The 17,325-nt window shown below is 45.5% G+C and overlaps 1 protein-coding gene across 3 annotated transcripts in view; it reads left to right on the top strand.

Moving 5' to 3' along the window:
- The window catches only part of LOC123758853 (AKT-interacting protein), a 98,974-nt gene that overhangs the window by 63,135 nt on the left and 18,514 nt on the right, over nt 1–17,325 (top strand). Inside the window, exon 2 of one of the 3 annotated variants that reach the window (XM_045743596.2) lies at nt 12,062–12,634. The exons of the other annotated variants lie outside the window; for them this stretch is intronic. Within the exon in view, the coding sequence (XP_045599552.2) occupies nt 12,590–12,634 (45 nt within the window). The 5' untranslated portion in view covers nt 12,062–12,589. The remainder of the gene's footprint in view (nt 1–12,061; nt 12,635–17,325) is intronic. 3 annotated transcript variants of the gene reach the window in all.

Below are 17,325 nucleotides of genomic sequence, written 5' to 3'. Positions count from 1 at the left end.
CCCCTAGACTAGACGTATAGTATTTTCTTGTGTTAAGTTGTGAGCGCCATTGGTGAGTTGAGGTGTTTAGTGTATGTGGTTGATAATGTTGAGTATAAGGGCCTCCAGCTGGTGTTTATGTCCACTCCCTAAACCTTTATCTTTGTGTTATTACTTGCTCTTGTGTACTGTGAAGTTCTTGTGGGGTCTCCTCTCCTCTCTCACCTCCTCACGCACCTCGCACACTCACCCTTCTCAAGATGTATTATTAAATACGAAGGTACTTAAGGAAATTCCTGTTTCAATTCTTCCTCCGTGGTCTGACACGGTGCAGTCACCTACATGTTACTGTTGGCTGGAACAGTCCTCCCCGCCACGGGGAAAGAAAACAGAGCTTCGTTGTGTAAGTAACAGTATGGCAAATAAACAATAAATGAAATACTTTATTGGTAACCTCCACATGGGGGGGGGGGGAAGGATGAATATGAATCATTAGAGGGAACCCTCCACTTAAACAAAAAAACAAATAACATGGTGTCTTTACTAAATTTTTACTGGTTCGGTAACAGGGTTGTTGATTTGTGGAACCAATTACCGCGTAGCATAATAGGAATAGGATACCTTGATTGTTTCAAGCGCAAGTTAGACATATATATGAATGAGATTGGGTGGATATATATAGGAGCTGCATCGTGAGAGCCAATAGGCCTTCTGCAGTTACCTTCATTCTTATGTGCTACATGACAAGGTCAAGTTTAACACATTACCGGGTTTGTGAATGAGGAACCTATCTTGGTGATAGGTGACTGTAATCCCACATACACACTTTGATATTGACTGTAATCAACCAAAATGTAATAGAAGTGAAAACATCAGAATGCTGGGTGATGGACTGTCTCTGAGAAGGGAGACTTTTGCCTCTACACTTGTGCTGTGTGAGCAGGAGAGATGCCAGCACTGTGTGTGTGTGTGTGTGTGTGTGTGTGTGTGCAGTGACCCCTGAGCACTGCTTACAACAACTCGTATAAAGGAAACCCACAACAAAGGTTGTCACTGAGCACACACAGAGGCCCTGACGGCATCAATAAATGCTTAATAGATACCCTGATGGCATCAATTTGTTGACAACCTCAGCACACAGTGAGAGGTGCTAGTACACCGTACACGGTTCCAAGGAACAACTCCTCAAAAGATAAGTAAATGGTTTAAGACCGGTTATATAAAGCTCAGAAAATATAAGCCGTCAGAATAAAGAGTATCAGATATTCCGCATAAAACGTTTTGGACTTTTTCCTGGCTGTTTAAAACAATAAGAGATAAAATTAAGAAGCAGAAAGAGTGAGTTACTCTACTAAAGAAGCTCCATCGGAATAGAATCCAAAGACATGTGTGGATACAAAAAATGGATTGATAAAGATAGCAAGGTTAGGTTAGCCAACCCAACCCAATCAATTTCTTTAATTTCTTCAATCTGATATGATTGAGGAAAGTCTTGTGTTGTATTTCTGAAATCTCCCTGTTTACATTATTCCTTCTTTGTAATGACAGTTGTCTGCTTAAGACTTTCAATTATTTCTATCCTCCTCCTGTGGCGCCTTCTGTGTTTTCTTTCTAAGCCTGACCTCTTTCTGACTTTGCGCAAAGGAACCTATTTCAGACTGATTTTGGCAGTCAGCTGTGCTATTCCCTGTGTGGGAGGTATATTACTCAGCAGAGTTTCCCATTGAATGTTTGAAGGTTCTCTGTTTATTGTTTCCCAATATATGCATTTATTATTAAATCTGGAATTTATTGAATAATCGCTCTCGTTTGATCAGTTTAAGACCTATTACGAGTATTGATGCTAATGAGCAGTTCAATGAGCTTGTGATCTGAGATTTTCATGTCCCTGATTATTTCTTCATTTGTGTGAAGATCAAATCTAGAACATTTTCGACTCTAGATGGCTCTTATTTGCCGGTTAAGCGAATTTAAACTTTAAATGCATTGTGAGGATATCATCAGTGACATAAGAGGCAATAAAGTAATTGCAAAACTGCAAGTACTTCACGGCGGCAGGTCCGAGGGGTGTAACAACGAGGCATTCAGTAGTGTAGTGTGAGAGATCATGACCCAGTTCCTGTTCAGTTGCAATGAACAATTTTCTTTTATTAATACATCGGGTACATCTGCATTTGTGCAGCTACCATAGACTATATGAAGGGGGAGTACAGTACACTCTAAGGCACTACATATTCACTGTTCACTATGTCATTACCATCTACTGCAACATTCATGGACCCTATTGGTCGTTGTGTGATACAAGAGCACGGCTCTGACACACACACACACGGTACCTTTGGCTGGGCTCTGTCAGAAGACCACATAAGTTTGATTGACAGTTGAGAGACGGGACCAAAGAGCCAGAGCTCGACCCCGCAAGCACAACTTGGTGAGTACACCCACTGCAGTCATCTGTGTTCCCTTCCCCACGTACTTGGTCTTGTGTTTATTTAGTGCCTCTAAATATTCCTAGACACAGACGGCACTATGGTCTAACCCAGTGAGGGAAGGAGGTTATCTTGATGATTTCGGGGCTTAGCGTCCCCGCGGCCCGGTCCTCGACCAGGCCTCTACCCCCAGGAAGCAGCCCGTAGCAGCTGTCTAACTCCCAGGTACCTATTTACTGCTAGGTAACAGGTGCATCAGGGGGTGAAAGAAACATTTTGCCCATTTGTCTCCGCCTCCACCGGGGATCGAACCCGGATCTCAGGACTACGAATCCTAAGCGCTGTCCACCCAGCTGTCAGGCGGAGTGAGGGGGAGAGGGATGCTAGGAGAGTGAGTGAGGGGGAGGGGGGGGGGGGGTTATCGAGGGGTGACTCAGACATAAAGCCACTGGCGAAACATGTTTTTCTGGCTTCTGGCTTTTTATGTTCCAATATTTTATCTCCATTCCGTATTGCACGGTGTTGTACTATTTTTCAGCATACACTATTTTGTGTATGGTATAAATACATTTTTCTGGCGAAGATTAGCATATACGAGGCTGAGGTTGTGCGTTTGTTGTGAGGTTGTGTAATATTTACTGGGTATAGTGCTTGATAGTGTTGGGGGGGGGGGGGGAGGTGACCTTGGCTTGCTAGTGGCTGACCCGGCAGGCTTCTTGTATCAGGCTGGGTGACTTTGTATTAAAAAATAGTGTTTGAAGTGTTTAGCTTCAAACAATTCGAGCTTTAACAATTCAGCAGCAAGCCTATCGTCTCACGTTATTATTAGGTCATGACTGTGGAAATACCCAGTGGCTGTATTGGAGAAAATGGTGACATTTGTGGTGATGTGTGGTATCAAGCAGGTGTGTACATGGGATGGGTCCTGTGTAAACATGTGTGCCTCTTGCTTTAGAGGCAGCACTAGAGGCAGGTCTAGAGGCATCACTAGAAGCAGCCCCCTCCACAGGCGCTGCTTCCAACACTCATCCCTCGATCTTTTGCCTCTGTCATATGCCATTTTCCTTTAAATATTCTATTACATTTATTCGATTGTTCATATCGGTATTTAATAGTCTTTTAAAATGGCATCTGACCTTTTTTAACTGATTTAAAGTGTTATTAGCCTGACTTTGCTGGTCACCAGGACGTTGTAGATGTTGGTACTCGATGTGGACATGTATATGAGTGGGATTGGGGGGTTTTAAATAGCTGCTGCCTCGTATGGGCCAATAGGCGCTCTGCAGGTACCTTTATTCTTATGTTCTTGTGTGTTTGTCACTACATGTTGTATGTGTTGAGCTGCCAGTAGAGGCAAGGTGACCACCAGAGGACGACTCTCATATACTGAGGCGTTAGTGTTGAGGTGGCGTGTCCAGCTTAAGAGCCCACACATCAGACGGTAGGAAGATTTTGTGCCAAGAGCCAGGTGGTGTGTAGGTCAGGGGCTGGTGACCTGGTCACCACGTGAGGGGTAGACCAGGTGTGGTGGAGTGTGGTGGGTGTGGTGGTCTGTGGTGGTAGCCGCGCCCACACCCATGTCAATATTTATTCGAATCAAGAGTGTGTGCGCGCGCGCGTGTGCGCGTACTCACCTAATTGTGCTTGCGGGGGTTGAACTCTGGCTCTTTGGTCCCGCCTCTCAACTGTCAATCAACAGGTGTACAGGTTCCCGAGCCTATTGGCCTCTATCATATCTACACTTGAAACTGTGTATGGAGTCAGCCTCCACCACATCACCCCCTAATGCATTTCATTTGTCAACCACTCTGACACTAAAAAAAGTTCTTTCTAATATCTCTGTAGCTCATTTTGGCACTCAGTTTCCACCTGTGTCCCCTAATGCGTGTGCCCCTTGTGTTAAATAGCCTGTCTTTATCTACCCTATCAATTCCCTTGAGAATCTTGAATGTGGTGATCATGTCCCCTCTAACTCTTCTGTCTTCCAGCGAAGTGAAGTTTAATTCCCGTAGCCTCTCCTCGTAGCTCATACCTCTCAGCTCGGGTACTAGTCTGGTGGCAAACCTTTGAACCGTGTGTGTGTTGGGGGGGGGGGGGGGGGAGTACAAGGGCTTGATCCTGCAAGGTGTGAGCCACTGAGGCCACCTGAGCACCCTGCAGGCGCTGGCCTCTCCTGCACCAGCTCCGCCCTGAGCGTGTGACCGTCATGATGATAATCACTCTCGATGTGATCGGAGTAATCCCGCTTGTGTATTTAACCTGTATAGATATTTTTCAGTAATGTTACGAGGTTATACCTATAACATTACAACCGGTGAACAAATCCATAAGGGCGTGACGAGGATTCGAACCTGCGTCCGGGAGCATCCCAGACACTGCCTTAACCAGCAGTGTTAACTGCTGGTTAAGGCAGCTTAACTGCGTCCGGGAACATCCCGGACGCAGGTTCGAATCCTCGTCTCGGCCCTTGTGGATTTGTTCATTTGATGCATCACGTTAGTGTGATCTCTGTGTGTAATTACAACCGGTGATTTGAATAAGGTATCCATACCAGAGGTTATTCCCCCGTGGAGGTATATGAGAACTGGTGGATGACCCCGTTGGCTCAGAGATACAGACCCCCTTCACTAGGCTGCGGCTGCTGCTGCTGCGCACCCCCACCCACCACTATTCTCTCTTATCACAAGGGCACTTTGTTTTGGCCAGAGGTGAGAGGGTGTCACAGGAGGAGGAGGAGGATGTCCTAATGTTGGAAGTGTTGTGACTGAGCGCAGTATTGATTCATAAGATTCCAAAGTAAACACAAAAATAGTGGTGGAAATTGTGCCATTTTAGTTAGAGTTGGGGGTGGGGGGGGGGGGGGTGGAGCGTATGCGCGCGCGTTTCTACTCTCCTGGATATGTTTGTAGGGCTTAGACTCTTAAGCCCCGCTTTTCCAGATTTTGGCTAGTTACTCCTGGGACTGTGGCGGGAAGGTATGAGCATTAAGATAATATTTAAGCTGGAGAGCAACCAGTGTTCATTTACGGGCTATTCATGCCCGTGCCACCTCTTGGGTGACACGGGCATCAATCTCTATCAATCTGGTGTTCAGTAATTTTTTTTTTTTTTACAACTGGGGTTCTGGAGGTGGTGGGTATGGAGACAACGGCCTTGTTAACAGCGCTTGGCGGGAGGTAAGGCACGGAATTATCAAGGGAAAGCGCCAAGCCATTACGACTATATAGCACTGGGAAGGGGTCAGGATAAGGATTTGGGATGGGACGGGGGAAAGGAATGGTGCCCAACCACTTGGACGGTCGGGGATTGAACGCCGACCTGCATGAGGGCTTGGCGGGAGTAGCCTCACAGCCTCAGTCAGGAGAGTGGGGGATAGGCTTCCTGACATTCTTACTTCACCACCTTCGTTATTCGTCGACATTTCCGTGAAATTAGTGATTGATTATTAGTAATGACCATAATATTGAGGTAAATAAGCTCGTGTAAATAGTGGACAATCCCGTAATCTCCACGTGTTCAATAACTTAGTCAGATAATTTTAGTTTATTTAAATCTAATAAATTTTTTCTCACGTGCCACACTAAACTATGGCAACTATAATTGTCACTGTCCTGTAATGTACATATTAGTTAGAGATTATAAAACTCATTTTTATGGCTATTTTCCATTTTAATTTTCCGAGTGAGGCCCCATTGGCAGGTCCCGGAAGGTAACTGTACTGGAGCCAGTCTGTGGCGCACCACACCAGGCAAGGGGACCAGAAATGTTGACCAGACCACACAAAGTGAAGGGACGACGACGTTCCGGTCCGTCCTGGACCATTCTCAAGTCAATTCAATCGACTTAAGAATGGTCCAGGACGGACCGAAACGTCGTCGTCCCTTCACTTTCTAGTGTGTGGTTTGGTCAACATTACTTCAGCCACGTTATTGTGACTCCTCGCCTGCCTCGGGACCAGGTATTACTCATCAACCACAAACGATGGGGAAAACACATGCCAGAGAGCACAAGCCCAACTACGCAGCCGACTGCTTGAAGCAGTTGTCCAAATTCCTAGAGGCACAATCAGATGTAGATCAGGTCTTTCTATGGGCTACAGAAAATATGGTGTTTAACGAAGATAAGTTCCAGCTCATGCGCTATGGGAGAAATGAAAATATAAAAACGGAAACCACGTACAAAACTCAGGCAAATCATAACATAGAACGAAAAGGCAATGTAAAGGATCTGGGTGTACTCATGTCGGAAGACCTTACCTTTAAAGAACACAATAAAGTAGCCGTCACAACTGCAAGAAAAATGACAGGTTGGATAACAAGAACTTTTCACACTAGAGATGCTATACCGATGATACTTTTCAAAACGCTTATGCTCTCTAGAGTGGAGTACTGCTGCATAATGACAGCCCCTTTCAAAGCTGGAGAAATTGCTGACCTGGAGAGCGTGCAGAGATCCTTTACTGATAGAATCCACTCAGTAAAACATCTAAACTATTGGGACCGACTAAAGAGCCTAAATCTGTACTCCCTTGAGCGCAGGCGGGAGAGATACATAATAATTTACACGTGGAAAATATTAGAGAGGCTGGTTCCAAACCTGCACACAGAAATAACATCACATGAGACCAGAAGACATGGCAGGATGTGCAGAATACCCCCGTTGAAAAGCAGAGGTGCAACAGGTACTCTGAGAGAGAACTCTATCAACATCAGAGGCCCGAGACTGTTCAACACGCTTCCGCTAAACATAAGGGGCATAACTGGCAAACCCCCCCCCCCCCACAGTGTTCAAGAGAGAACTGGATAAGCACCTCCAAAGGACACCTGATCAACCAGGCTGTGACTCATACGTCAGGCTGCGAGCAGCCACGTCCAACAGCCTGGTTGATCAGTCCAGCAACCAGGAGGCCTGGTCGATGACCGGGCCGGCGGGACGCTAAGCCCCGGAAGCACCTCATGGTAACCACTTGGACAGGCTGGTACTGGTACTGGGAGGGACACTAAGACCCACCGCTCCTTCCACCTGCTCAACACAACCGGAATTCTTGTTTCAATATGGATTTAATAAACATAAATAGTTGATAGATATCCAGTCATGTCTTGAAGAATTATATTGAATTTGTTCCTACGACGCTCAAGACCTTTTGGGAGATGTAAACTCCAGCTAATACAGTATTAAAAGCCTGGATGGTTGATTGGTTGATGAAGATTGTTACCCAAGAAGTGACACGGGCATGAATAACCCCGTAACCTAGAGGGTGACTGTTCAGTGAAGTAACAGCTGCTGTTTTGCTTAACACAATTTTTTGATAAATGTTATTAATGACGTTACTCAGCCCATTGACCTCTCCCCCCCCCCCCTCCCGTGGTGGTGACCTTCACTCTTGGGAGACAAGACGCTGCCTCCTCTTCCTCCTCCCTCTTGAGCTGAGTGCTGAATACTAATTACGTGTTCTTGGCGACTGGCCTATTCTTTAGTGGGGAGCCTGGGAACGTGTCTGGTGGAGGGTTACGCGCGCACGCACGCCCGCACTCAAGGACGCAGACAGCCACCCAACTATCACAATGTTTAGTCGTAACAATTTACACACATTACAGTAAGGGCTGGACTAGCCAGGTGTATAACATTCTAAATCATACATTTTGGCACAGAGTGAGTGAGGCGGGTGACGGGTAAACAGTGTGTTACCGTCAATCACTAGCACGGGAGACATCTCCCGTCACGCAGGGTGCAGTCGCACCTCCACAGATCTCCAGTATCAGCTCTTGATACTGGTAATGGCTCAAAAGGGCCACCACTTACGGGCTATTCATGCCGTGCCACATTTTGGGTGGCTTAATCTTCATCAATCAGTCAATCAATCACTAGAGTATTGACGCTACAGATTGGTTGAGTAATGCTGCATGTGTTCCTCCACCCACTGCCCACTGAACACTGATCTTTGGGCAATAGTTGGTGCTAATTTTGCCAGAAAAATCCCACAGACTCAGACACACTAACACATATCTCTCGGGCAGCTATCCAAACTCTTCTCCTTTCACCAGTCAGCCCGGCAGATGTTGTGTCCATCATACACTCTAAAAACCATGCCAGGGAACACCAGTGAAATTCCGTTCATTATCTACAAGAGCGCCTCCCATGCCCTTGCGCCACCCATAGCTCTACTGTTCAACAAATTTATAGTGTCATACCTTCCCTGATATCCTTAAAAAAGCAAGTTATGCCAGTCCATAAAGGAGGCAATCCGGCGGACATAAACAATTATAGACCAATATCATCTACCCATTCTATCAAAAATATTTGAAAACATTATCTACAAACAGCTCTATTCCTACCTCGTAAAATTCGACATACTCAGCCAATGCCAGTTTGGCTTCCGGTCCCAAAAGAGCACCAATGATGCAATCATTAGTCTCCTTGACGTAATCTACTCAGCCCTTGACAAAAATGAGTTTCCGATTGGACTCTTCATTGACCTAAGAAAAGCCTTTGATACTGTTAATCACAACTACCTTTTACTTAAACTCCAGCATTATGGAATCCGAGGCTTTGCCCTGGACTATATCCGATCCTATCTTAGTGACAGACACCAATGTGTAACCATCAATGATACAACCTCTTTCACTCTACCAATAACCGTTGGAGTGCCACAGGGCAGCATCTTATGACCTTCTATTTCTTATATATATCAATGATCTGCCTAATGTCTAATATTCTTCAACCTATATTGTTTGCTGATACTACCCTCATCTATTCAGACCCCAACCCACATACACTAAATAATGTTGTGAATAATGAATTAAAAAAAAGTCCACTTACGGATGTCAGCTAACAAACTAACACTAAACATAGAAAAGACTTACTACATCTTATTTGGAAGCAAATCATCGAATGCAATTCAGCTACAGATAGACAACATTAACATCAGTAATAAAAATGATGGAAAGTTTCTTGGCCTATTCCTAGACAAGAGACTCAACTTCAGCACCCACATTCAACACATAACTAAGATAGTCTCTAAAACAGTTGGAATACTCTCCAAAATAAGATATTATGTTCCTAACTCTGCTCTCCTCTCACTATATTATGCACTAATCTATCCCTATATTAATTATGGTATCTATGCATGGGGGTCTACCACCGCAAACCACCTTAAGCCCATCAGAATAATAATAAACTCTGCTTCAGACAACACTCGGCTCCCTTGTTTAAATCCCTTAACTTGCTGAATATTAACTCCCTCCACACATTCTCTTGTCAACTACATTTACAAAACCCTGTTCTTAAATGCAAACCATGCTCTGACACTCTCCCTGGACAGATGTAATAGGACCCATTATCATCACACCAGAAATAAATATCTCTGATATCCCCAGGGTCATTCAAGCTGTCATTGCAATCATTCTGAGCTACCTATGTGCTTTAATATACCTACAATTTTTCTCTCTCCTTTTATTTTTTTTCATGCTATGTAACTGTTATCATTTTTATAAATTTTGCAAGTATTTACCTACTTATAAGTTTCTTAGATTAAGGACCTGCCCGAAACGCTGCGCGTACTAGTGGTTTTACAAGAATGTTATTACTATGCTATGTATCCTCACAATCCCAATGTACCTTCTTGTATATAAATAAATAAATAGAGAATCGTTGATCGATCGACGTTGTGATCTGGCGAGATGATATGGGTAACGTTGTAATGAATAACATATGTTTCTGATTATTAATTATCTGGAGAGTAGTTTAGGTGTGAGTGGTGTACTGGCCGCGGGCAAGTTGGTGTGATAGTGGCCAATTTATTGTGCACCCCATACTCATCCTGTGAGCGGTAGCGCAAGAAAGGTACCAGATGCTGGTGAGTTATCCTGCCTGTCTAACCCCCCAGTGACTTGCGCTCCTCACAATACAATCTGCCCATAGTAGGAAAGCAACATGTCAAGGATTTGTGAATAATGATGTCTGACGACCTAACGTTTAGGGAGCATAACCAAGCAAATATTGCGTCAGCCAGAAAAAATTTATCGGATGGATTACGAGAACTTTCAAATCCAGGGATTCTATCACAATGGTTGTTTGTACTTTTCAAGTCACTTGTGTTGTCCCATCTTGAGTACTGCTCAGTACTCGCTTCCCCCTTCAGAGCAGGAGAGATTGCTGAAATAGAGGGAATACAGAGAACATACACGGCATACATAGACGCGATAAAGCGCCTAAATTAATGGGATCGTCTCAAAGTTCTCCAAATGTACTCACTAGAAAGACGAGAGAGATACCAAATAATATACACATGGAAAATACTGGAGGAACACGTACCAATTCTACACAGTAAAATAACAACGTACTGGAGTGAAAGATATGAAAGAAAGTGCAGAATAGAATCGGTGAAGAGCAGAGGTGCCATAGGCACAATCAGAGAACACTGTATAAACATCAGAGGTCCGCGGTTGTTCAACGTCCTCCCAGGGAGTATAAGGTTGCCGGAACACCCGTGAACATCTAAAAGAGAAAACTAGATTGTTTTCTTCTAGAAGTGCCGAATCAACCGGGCTGTGGTGGGTATGTGGGCCTGCGGGCCGCTCCAAGCAATAGCCTAGTAGCCCAATCTCTCACAAGTCTAGCCTGGCCTCGGGCCGGACTTGGGGGAGTAGAACTACTCCCAGAACCCCATCAAGCAAGTATCCTGTACAGACGCGTGGACTCACGCGGTGAATAGATAAGGGGGACAAGGACAGCCTCCATAAATTAGGAGAAAGTAGGACAAAAGAGGACGCAAGGTGGAAGCTGGAGAAACAAACGAGTGGAAGGTACGTAAGGAAATACTCGTACCCTGTGTGGTTGGTCGGCAGGTGGAATGCACCGAATGAAATTGTAGAAGCCAACGTCATCCACAACTTTAAAGCCAGATTCTACACAACATTTGAAGGTCAGGAAAGGTGACCTATAAGGTATCAGGTACAGGAAGGCTATTAGGCGGGGCTTAAAAAGGTAAGCCTGACTTCCCCAAGCACTGTTAGGCAAGTACACCAATACCAACCAACCCATACTCTCCATCTTTCTCTACGAACTCTAATCCTCCCTCTTTCTACTACCTTTTATCTACTACCCTTTTCCTATCTTTTTACTACCTACATGTTGCTTCCCCTTACCCCTTAAGTTTCCTCTCTGCTTATCTCTCACCTACAATTCCTCCATGTCTCCTCCCACACATTTCTATCTATTTTCTTTTCCTCTACCTCCTTCCCTCCGTCTGCTCCTCTCTCCTCCCTTCCCTAAGTCTCCCTCTCTCTCTCTCCTCCCCTTCTATCCCTGTCGATGTTGAAATTGATGGCGTTAGCATGTTTGCATAATCTTGTACATTGCAACAATGAAATGTGTTGTGCCGGAGGGAGGGGGGTGCGTCGCAGGGGTTTGGGGCTGGTTGGGGGGAGGGGGTCATGGTTGTGGCATGTCCGGAAGCATCATCCTGCAATCATAATAATAATAATAATAATTTTTATTTAGGCAAAGGTACATACATAAATAGATTTTACAAAGTTTGTTGGCTTTATAGATAGGAGCTAGTACATACAATGCCTAAAGCCACTATTACGCAAAGCGTTTCGGGCAGAACAAATCAACATGATTTGTTAACTGTACGTTGTCTACATTTATAGGCGTTAGTCTGTATCATGCTGTTAGGTGGTGATGTATATGGTCATCACTGTCCCCTCAAACTAGCAGAGGGACACACGGTGTTCTAGTCGGAAAACGTTGGTCTGATATTGCGGCGCCACTCAGGACAGTGGTGGGATTGTGGCGCCACTCAGGACAGTGGTGGGATTGAGTGGAAGGTTCAGAAAATGAAGACCTGAGTGTGTCTTGGGGAGTGTGTGGGGGCGCGGTAAGGGCACGTCCGCCCGCCTGCCTGGAGGTGTTGTTGCCCACTGATTCTGCCTCCGGGGCAGAACTTCACATGAACACCTTCCCTACACCCACCCCACTCCAACCTGAGGAACACCCCCGACGCCACGCAACCATTCCACCTTCGCCAAGAGCCCCCACCACCACCCTAACCTGCACACATTCAGCCTGAGCCCCGAGGGAGAGGAAGTGTGTGAGTGTGGGGGTGGTGGGTGAGGTGGGCAGGACGCTGGAGATGGTGGGGCCCGCTCACGAGTGCAGGAGTTGTGTGCGTGGCCCCCATGAAGAATGTGTGCTGCTGCTGGGCCCCCCAGAACAAGGAGCAGGTCAGTCTCACTTCTTAACTACATTTTTCTTGCCGGATTTGGATTTGTTTGATGGCAGAATTGGATTTTAGTTGGCTGATTTGGAATATTTTTTTGCCGGATTTCGACATTTTGTTGGCCGATTTTGTCTTGTTGTTGGCGGATTTTGATTGTTTTTGTTTGCGGATATTTGCTGTACCTAATGTAGCCTTGGGAACTCGCCTCAATCATGACGCTTTCAGCATTGGAGTTGCCCTTCGCCTTGCCGCCCCCAGCCCCCCATCCTCACCGAACACTGGGGCCATCTACGGAAGTGCGATGGCAGACCAATATGGTCGTCATGGTCTGGTATGTCGTAAATCACAGGGTAAGTTTGCAAGACATGAGGAAGTAAACGACGTCATCAAGAGGAGCCTCGCCACAGGGCTGTGCCGAGGATATTGAATCTATAGAACATGGATGTTATCAAATTAGAATGTTTGGAAATATACAGACGATGTGTTACAATAACGTGGCTGAAGTATGTTGGCCAGACCACACACTAGAAAGTGAAGGGACGACGACGTTTCGGTCCGTCCTGGACCATTCTAAAGTCGATTGTGAGAATGGTCCAGGACGGACCGAAACGTCGTCGTCCCTTTACCTTCTAGTGCGTGGTCTGGTCAACAACTTAGGAAATATAGCAACGGGTATAAAAATAACGGTGATAGGCGGTGTGGCATAAAGAGCTAGATGTCACTGTCATACAGTTAGGGGTTAGGTAAGTATGGTAGGGTAAGAACCCACTAAGGATGGTAGAGAAAGGGTGTGTGGTCCCGGGAGGTTTAATAGGAAGCATCCTGACGCCCCTAGACACTGTGTGTCCGCCATACCACCAACAGCCATCGTTAACAACCTTTCCCTTAATGCTATCTAACATGGAGCAGCTCGTCTCGATGCGGTAATACAATCGTAAATGTTTTTGTTGACGTTCCTTCAGCTTGAATACGGATTACAGCTTTTTTTTGAGAACCGTACAGCCCGTTTTTCAAGTACGGATTTCTGTAATCCGTACTTGAATACGGATTACAGCTAAGGTAAAATTTATTGAATATTCGTAAATCAGAGTTCTTTTATCTTCTAATATTTACTTTTGTTTTCATAAAAATATATGTTACTTTTTATTAAATTTAATAGGTATTAAAGTTATTAAAAATATAGGTTATAATATAATAAAAATAGGCCTATTAGGTTTGGAGGATATGGATTTACGACTCTAGAACAACAAACATCTTCACTAGGAGGTTACTTGAGACATCATGATGATCCAGTGTACAGTAGTATCATGAATCTTGAGAAGACTTCATCATATAAACTTGATAAATGTGTATAGTGGTAAGACTTCAATTGAAATTAGGGATACTAATTCCTATAGATAGCAATAATAATCCCCATGGCTGGGCAACAATAATCCCCATGGCTGGCAATTTTCGTGTCAGTTTGAGTAAGGCTGTGACAAGGAATACCTGCACCATATTGTCTCCGTGTTTGACCTGGCTCTTGTGCCAGCCTTGAGAGCCAGCCTTGGGTGCCAGCCTTGGGTGCCAGCCTTGGGTGCCAGCCTTGGGTGCCAGCCTTGAGAGCCAGCCTTGGGTGCCAGCCTTGAGAGCCAGCCTTGGGTGCCAGCCTTGGGTGCCAGCCTTGAGAGCCAGCCTTGGGTGCCAGCCTTGGGTGCCAGCCTTGGGTGCCAGCCTTGGGTGCCAGCCTTGGGTGCCAGCCTTGAGAGCCAGCCTTGGGTGCCAGCCTTGGGTGCCAGCCTTGAGAGCCAGCCTCGGGTGCCAGCCTTGAGAGCCAGCCTCGGGTGCCAGCCTTGAGAGCCAGCCTCGGGTGCCAGCCTTGAGAGCCAGCCTCGGGTGCCAGCCTTGAGAGCCAGCCTCGGGTGCCAGCCTTGAGAGCCAGCCTTGGGTGCCAGCCTTGAGAGCCAGCCTTGCGTGCCAGCCTTGAGAGCCAGCCTTGGGTGCCAGCCTTGAGAGCCAGCCTTGGGTGCCAGCCTTGGGTGCCAGCCTTGGGTGCCAGCCTTGAGAGCCAGCCTTGGGTGCCAGCCTTGAGAGCCAGCCTTGGGTGCCAGCCTTGAGAGCCAGCCTTGGGTGCCAGCCTTGAGAGCCAGCCTTGGGTGCCAGCCTTGAGAGCCAGCCTCGGGTGCCAGCCTCGGGTGCCAGCCTTGGGTGCCAGCCTCGCAAGTTTGGTGCTACATCTCTTAAGTCTTAATTTTTGTTTACCTGCAGATCGGTTTAAGAGAATACCTTTAAATGTAGCACTTGGGTGTTTTATAGTGTGTACTGTACAAAGTGTTATTATTCTAACCCACTGATGGACGCTTTAGAAAGTATCTACTTTCTATCTATGGTTTGGTTAAGATTTCATTAAGTTTGATTGCGTTAATAGGGTGTATTAGTGACGATAATGTGAAATATGGATTTCAAAAACTATTTCAGTGTACCCGAGAATTCTGTTTATAGAAAACCAAATTCTTCCAACAAAATTTCAGCATATACTTATTATATTTCAAAGCAACGATTTATAATACAACGTTGTAACTTGAGAATAATCTGTTTAGGACAAAAATTCGCTTCCCAGTTTACATGTTGACTATAACTGGAACCCTAATATGGTTTCAGACCATCATAAATATCTAAATAACTATCCAGGCACTTTGAAGGAGAGTGTAGCTTCTCAGTACCCAGCTGCACTAGTCTCTCTCCCCCTTCTCTTCCCTTCCTGTCTTCCCCTCTCCACCCCCTCTCTCCAAGCATATCCCTTTTCCCCCTTCTTGTAAATTGCTTTTATAAAAGAACTGAAATTGCTACGTCTACGGACAGTAGAACCAACATTTCAGATTTGAATGAATGAAAATCGCATGTGAAGTGGGAAGAGGAGGGGGGGAGGGTGTTAGATGCCGACATTTCTAAGTGTGATTTTGTGGGCTATTCATGCCCGTGCCACCTCTTGGGTGGCTTAATCTTTATCAATCAATCTTCTTAGTGTGGCGACTGGCCTATAACACAAATACCACAAGTTCTTCATGCACAGCACCGCTCCTGTGCCAGGTATATCTTGAGGTTATCTTGAGGTCATCTTGAGGTGATTTTGGGGCTTTTTAGTGTCCCCGTGGCCCGGTCCTCGTACAGGCCTCCACCCCCAGGAGGAGGCCCGTGACAGCTGACTAACACCCAGGTACCTATTTTACTGCTAGGTAACAGGGGCATAGGGTGAAAGAAACTCTGCCCAATGTTTCTCGCCGGCGCCTGGGATCGAACCCAGGACCACAGGATCACAAGTCCAGCGTGCTGTCCGCTCGGCCGACCGGCTCCCGGTAAGCTATGGGCTCACCATAGCCCGTGCTACTTGGAACTTGTTCTGAGTAGCTGAATTTATAACAACAACGTTCATGTAAACAGAGCAATGCAAAAGATGTACAGTGACCACAACACAGCAGTTGCAACATCAGGATCTGCGGGTTGGTACAAGAATTCAACCAACTATGAACCACTTAGTTTGATGAAAGGGAACAGTAGAGCAACAGAAGTGCATTTACATCGCATCAGGCTTGGATATCCATGTGCATGGGAAATAGGCTTACAGGTTCCGGAAGATGAGAGGAAATGTCAACACTGGAGAAATGCCCGACAGACCACTGGAACATTATCTAACACAGTGCACAGTTACAAACCCATTAAGATTTCAACTTAGATTCAACAGTGCAGAAGAAGTTGTTAAACATATATGGCAAAATCTTACTGAAGCGACCATACGAGTCATGAATACTCATACTCCGCCCAAGTAAAACAGAAACAAGCAACACTTAGTGGGCCAGCCAGAGGCTTAGGGCCCGCGCAGGAATATCCCTGCAAAAAAAAAAAAAAAAAAAAAAAAACGTTCATCTGTGTAAGACGAGCACAAGCCTCTGGCCCACAGCCTTGGACAGGCAGACATCCTTGTATAAAGGGTGCAGGATAATTAATGTGTAGGGTTAAGGTAAGAAGTAAGAGGGGTGGGGAGAGATGAAGGGAAAGGGCGAAAAGGTGACGAGGCACAAAGGGGGGGGGGGTAGGCGAGAGGAGGCGGGGAGACTTAATAATGGTCCAGGATGGACCAAAACGTCCTCGTTTCTTAGTTTTCATTTATGGGTCAGATATCACGCACCGATGTGTCTTAATTCCTGAAGCAATACCAAGGTTAGTTTATATTGGTATTTACCTTGTATCGATGTAACTGGCTTCAAAATGGGGGAATTACCTGTAAGATTAACATAGATCAGCCGCACGGCCTGGGGCTGTTAGTGGACCTGCTTCTTGTGATCAAATTGCACGTGAATTTGGCACAGTGGCACATGTAGTTAAGTCAGCTGTAAGGTTTGATTCTTGCACTAGGACAGATTCTTTTGGCAAGGTTTCTTTTCATCTTATGCCTTTGTCACATTGCAGTAAATATACAGTATATACCCAGAAGACAGGCAATTTGTGAGTTGCATCTTGTGGGAGGTCGGTAGTTGGGCTGTGGAAACCTTGATAACCCTAAATATAGGTTTCCTGCCCCTGACTAAGGGAAACCCATATTTATGATGAAGCATATTTATGATGGAAATATATAGTTCATGATAGTGCCACCTCTTGGGTAGCTTAATCTTCATAAAGCTTTATAGTGAACATGTATATTATGCTAGTATTGATAGT

Source organism: Procambarus clarkii, chromosome 31 (genome assembly GCF_040958095.1).
Source record: "Procambarus clarkii isolate CNS0578487 chromosome 31, FALCON_Pclarkii_2.0, whole genome shotgun sequence".
Classification (NCBI taxonomy): Eukaryota; Metazoa; Arthropoda; class Malacostraca; order Decapoda; family Cambaridae; genus Procambarus; species Procambarus clarkii.
Note: the sequence above shows the minus strand (reverse complement) of the source record. Positions and strands in the feature narration are given on the sequence as shown.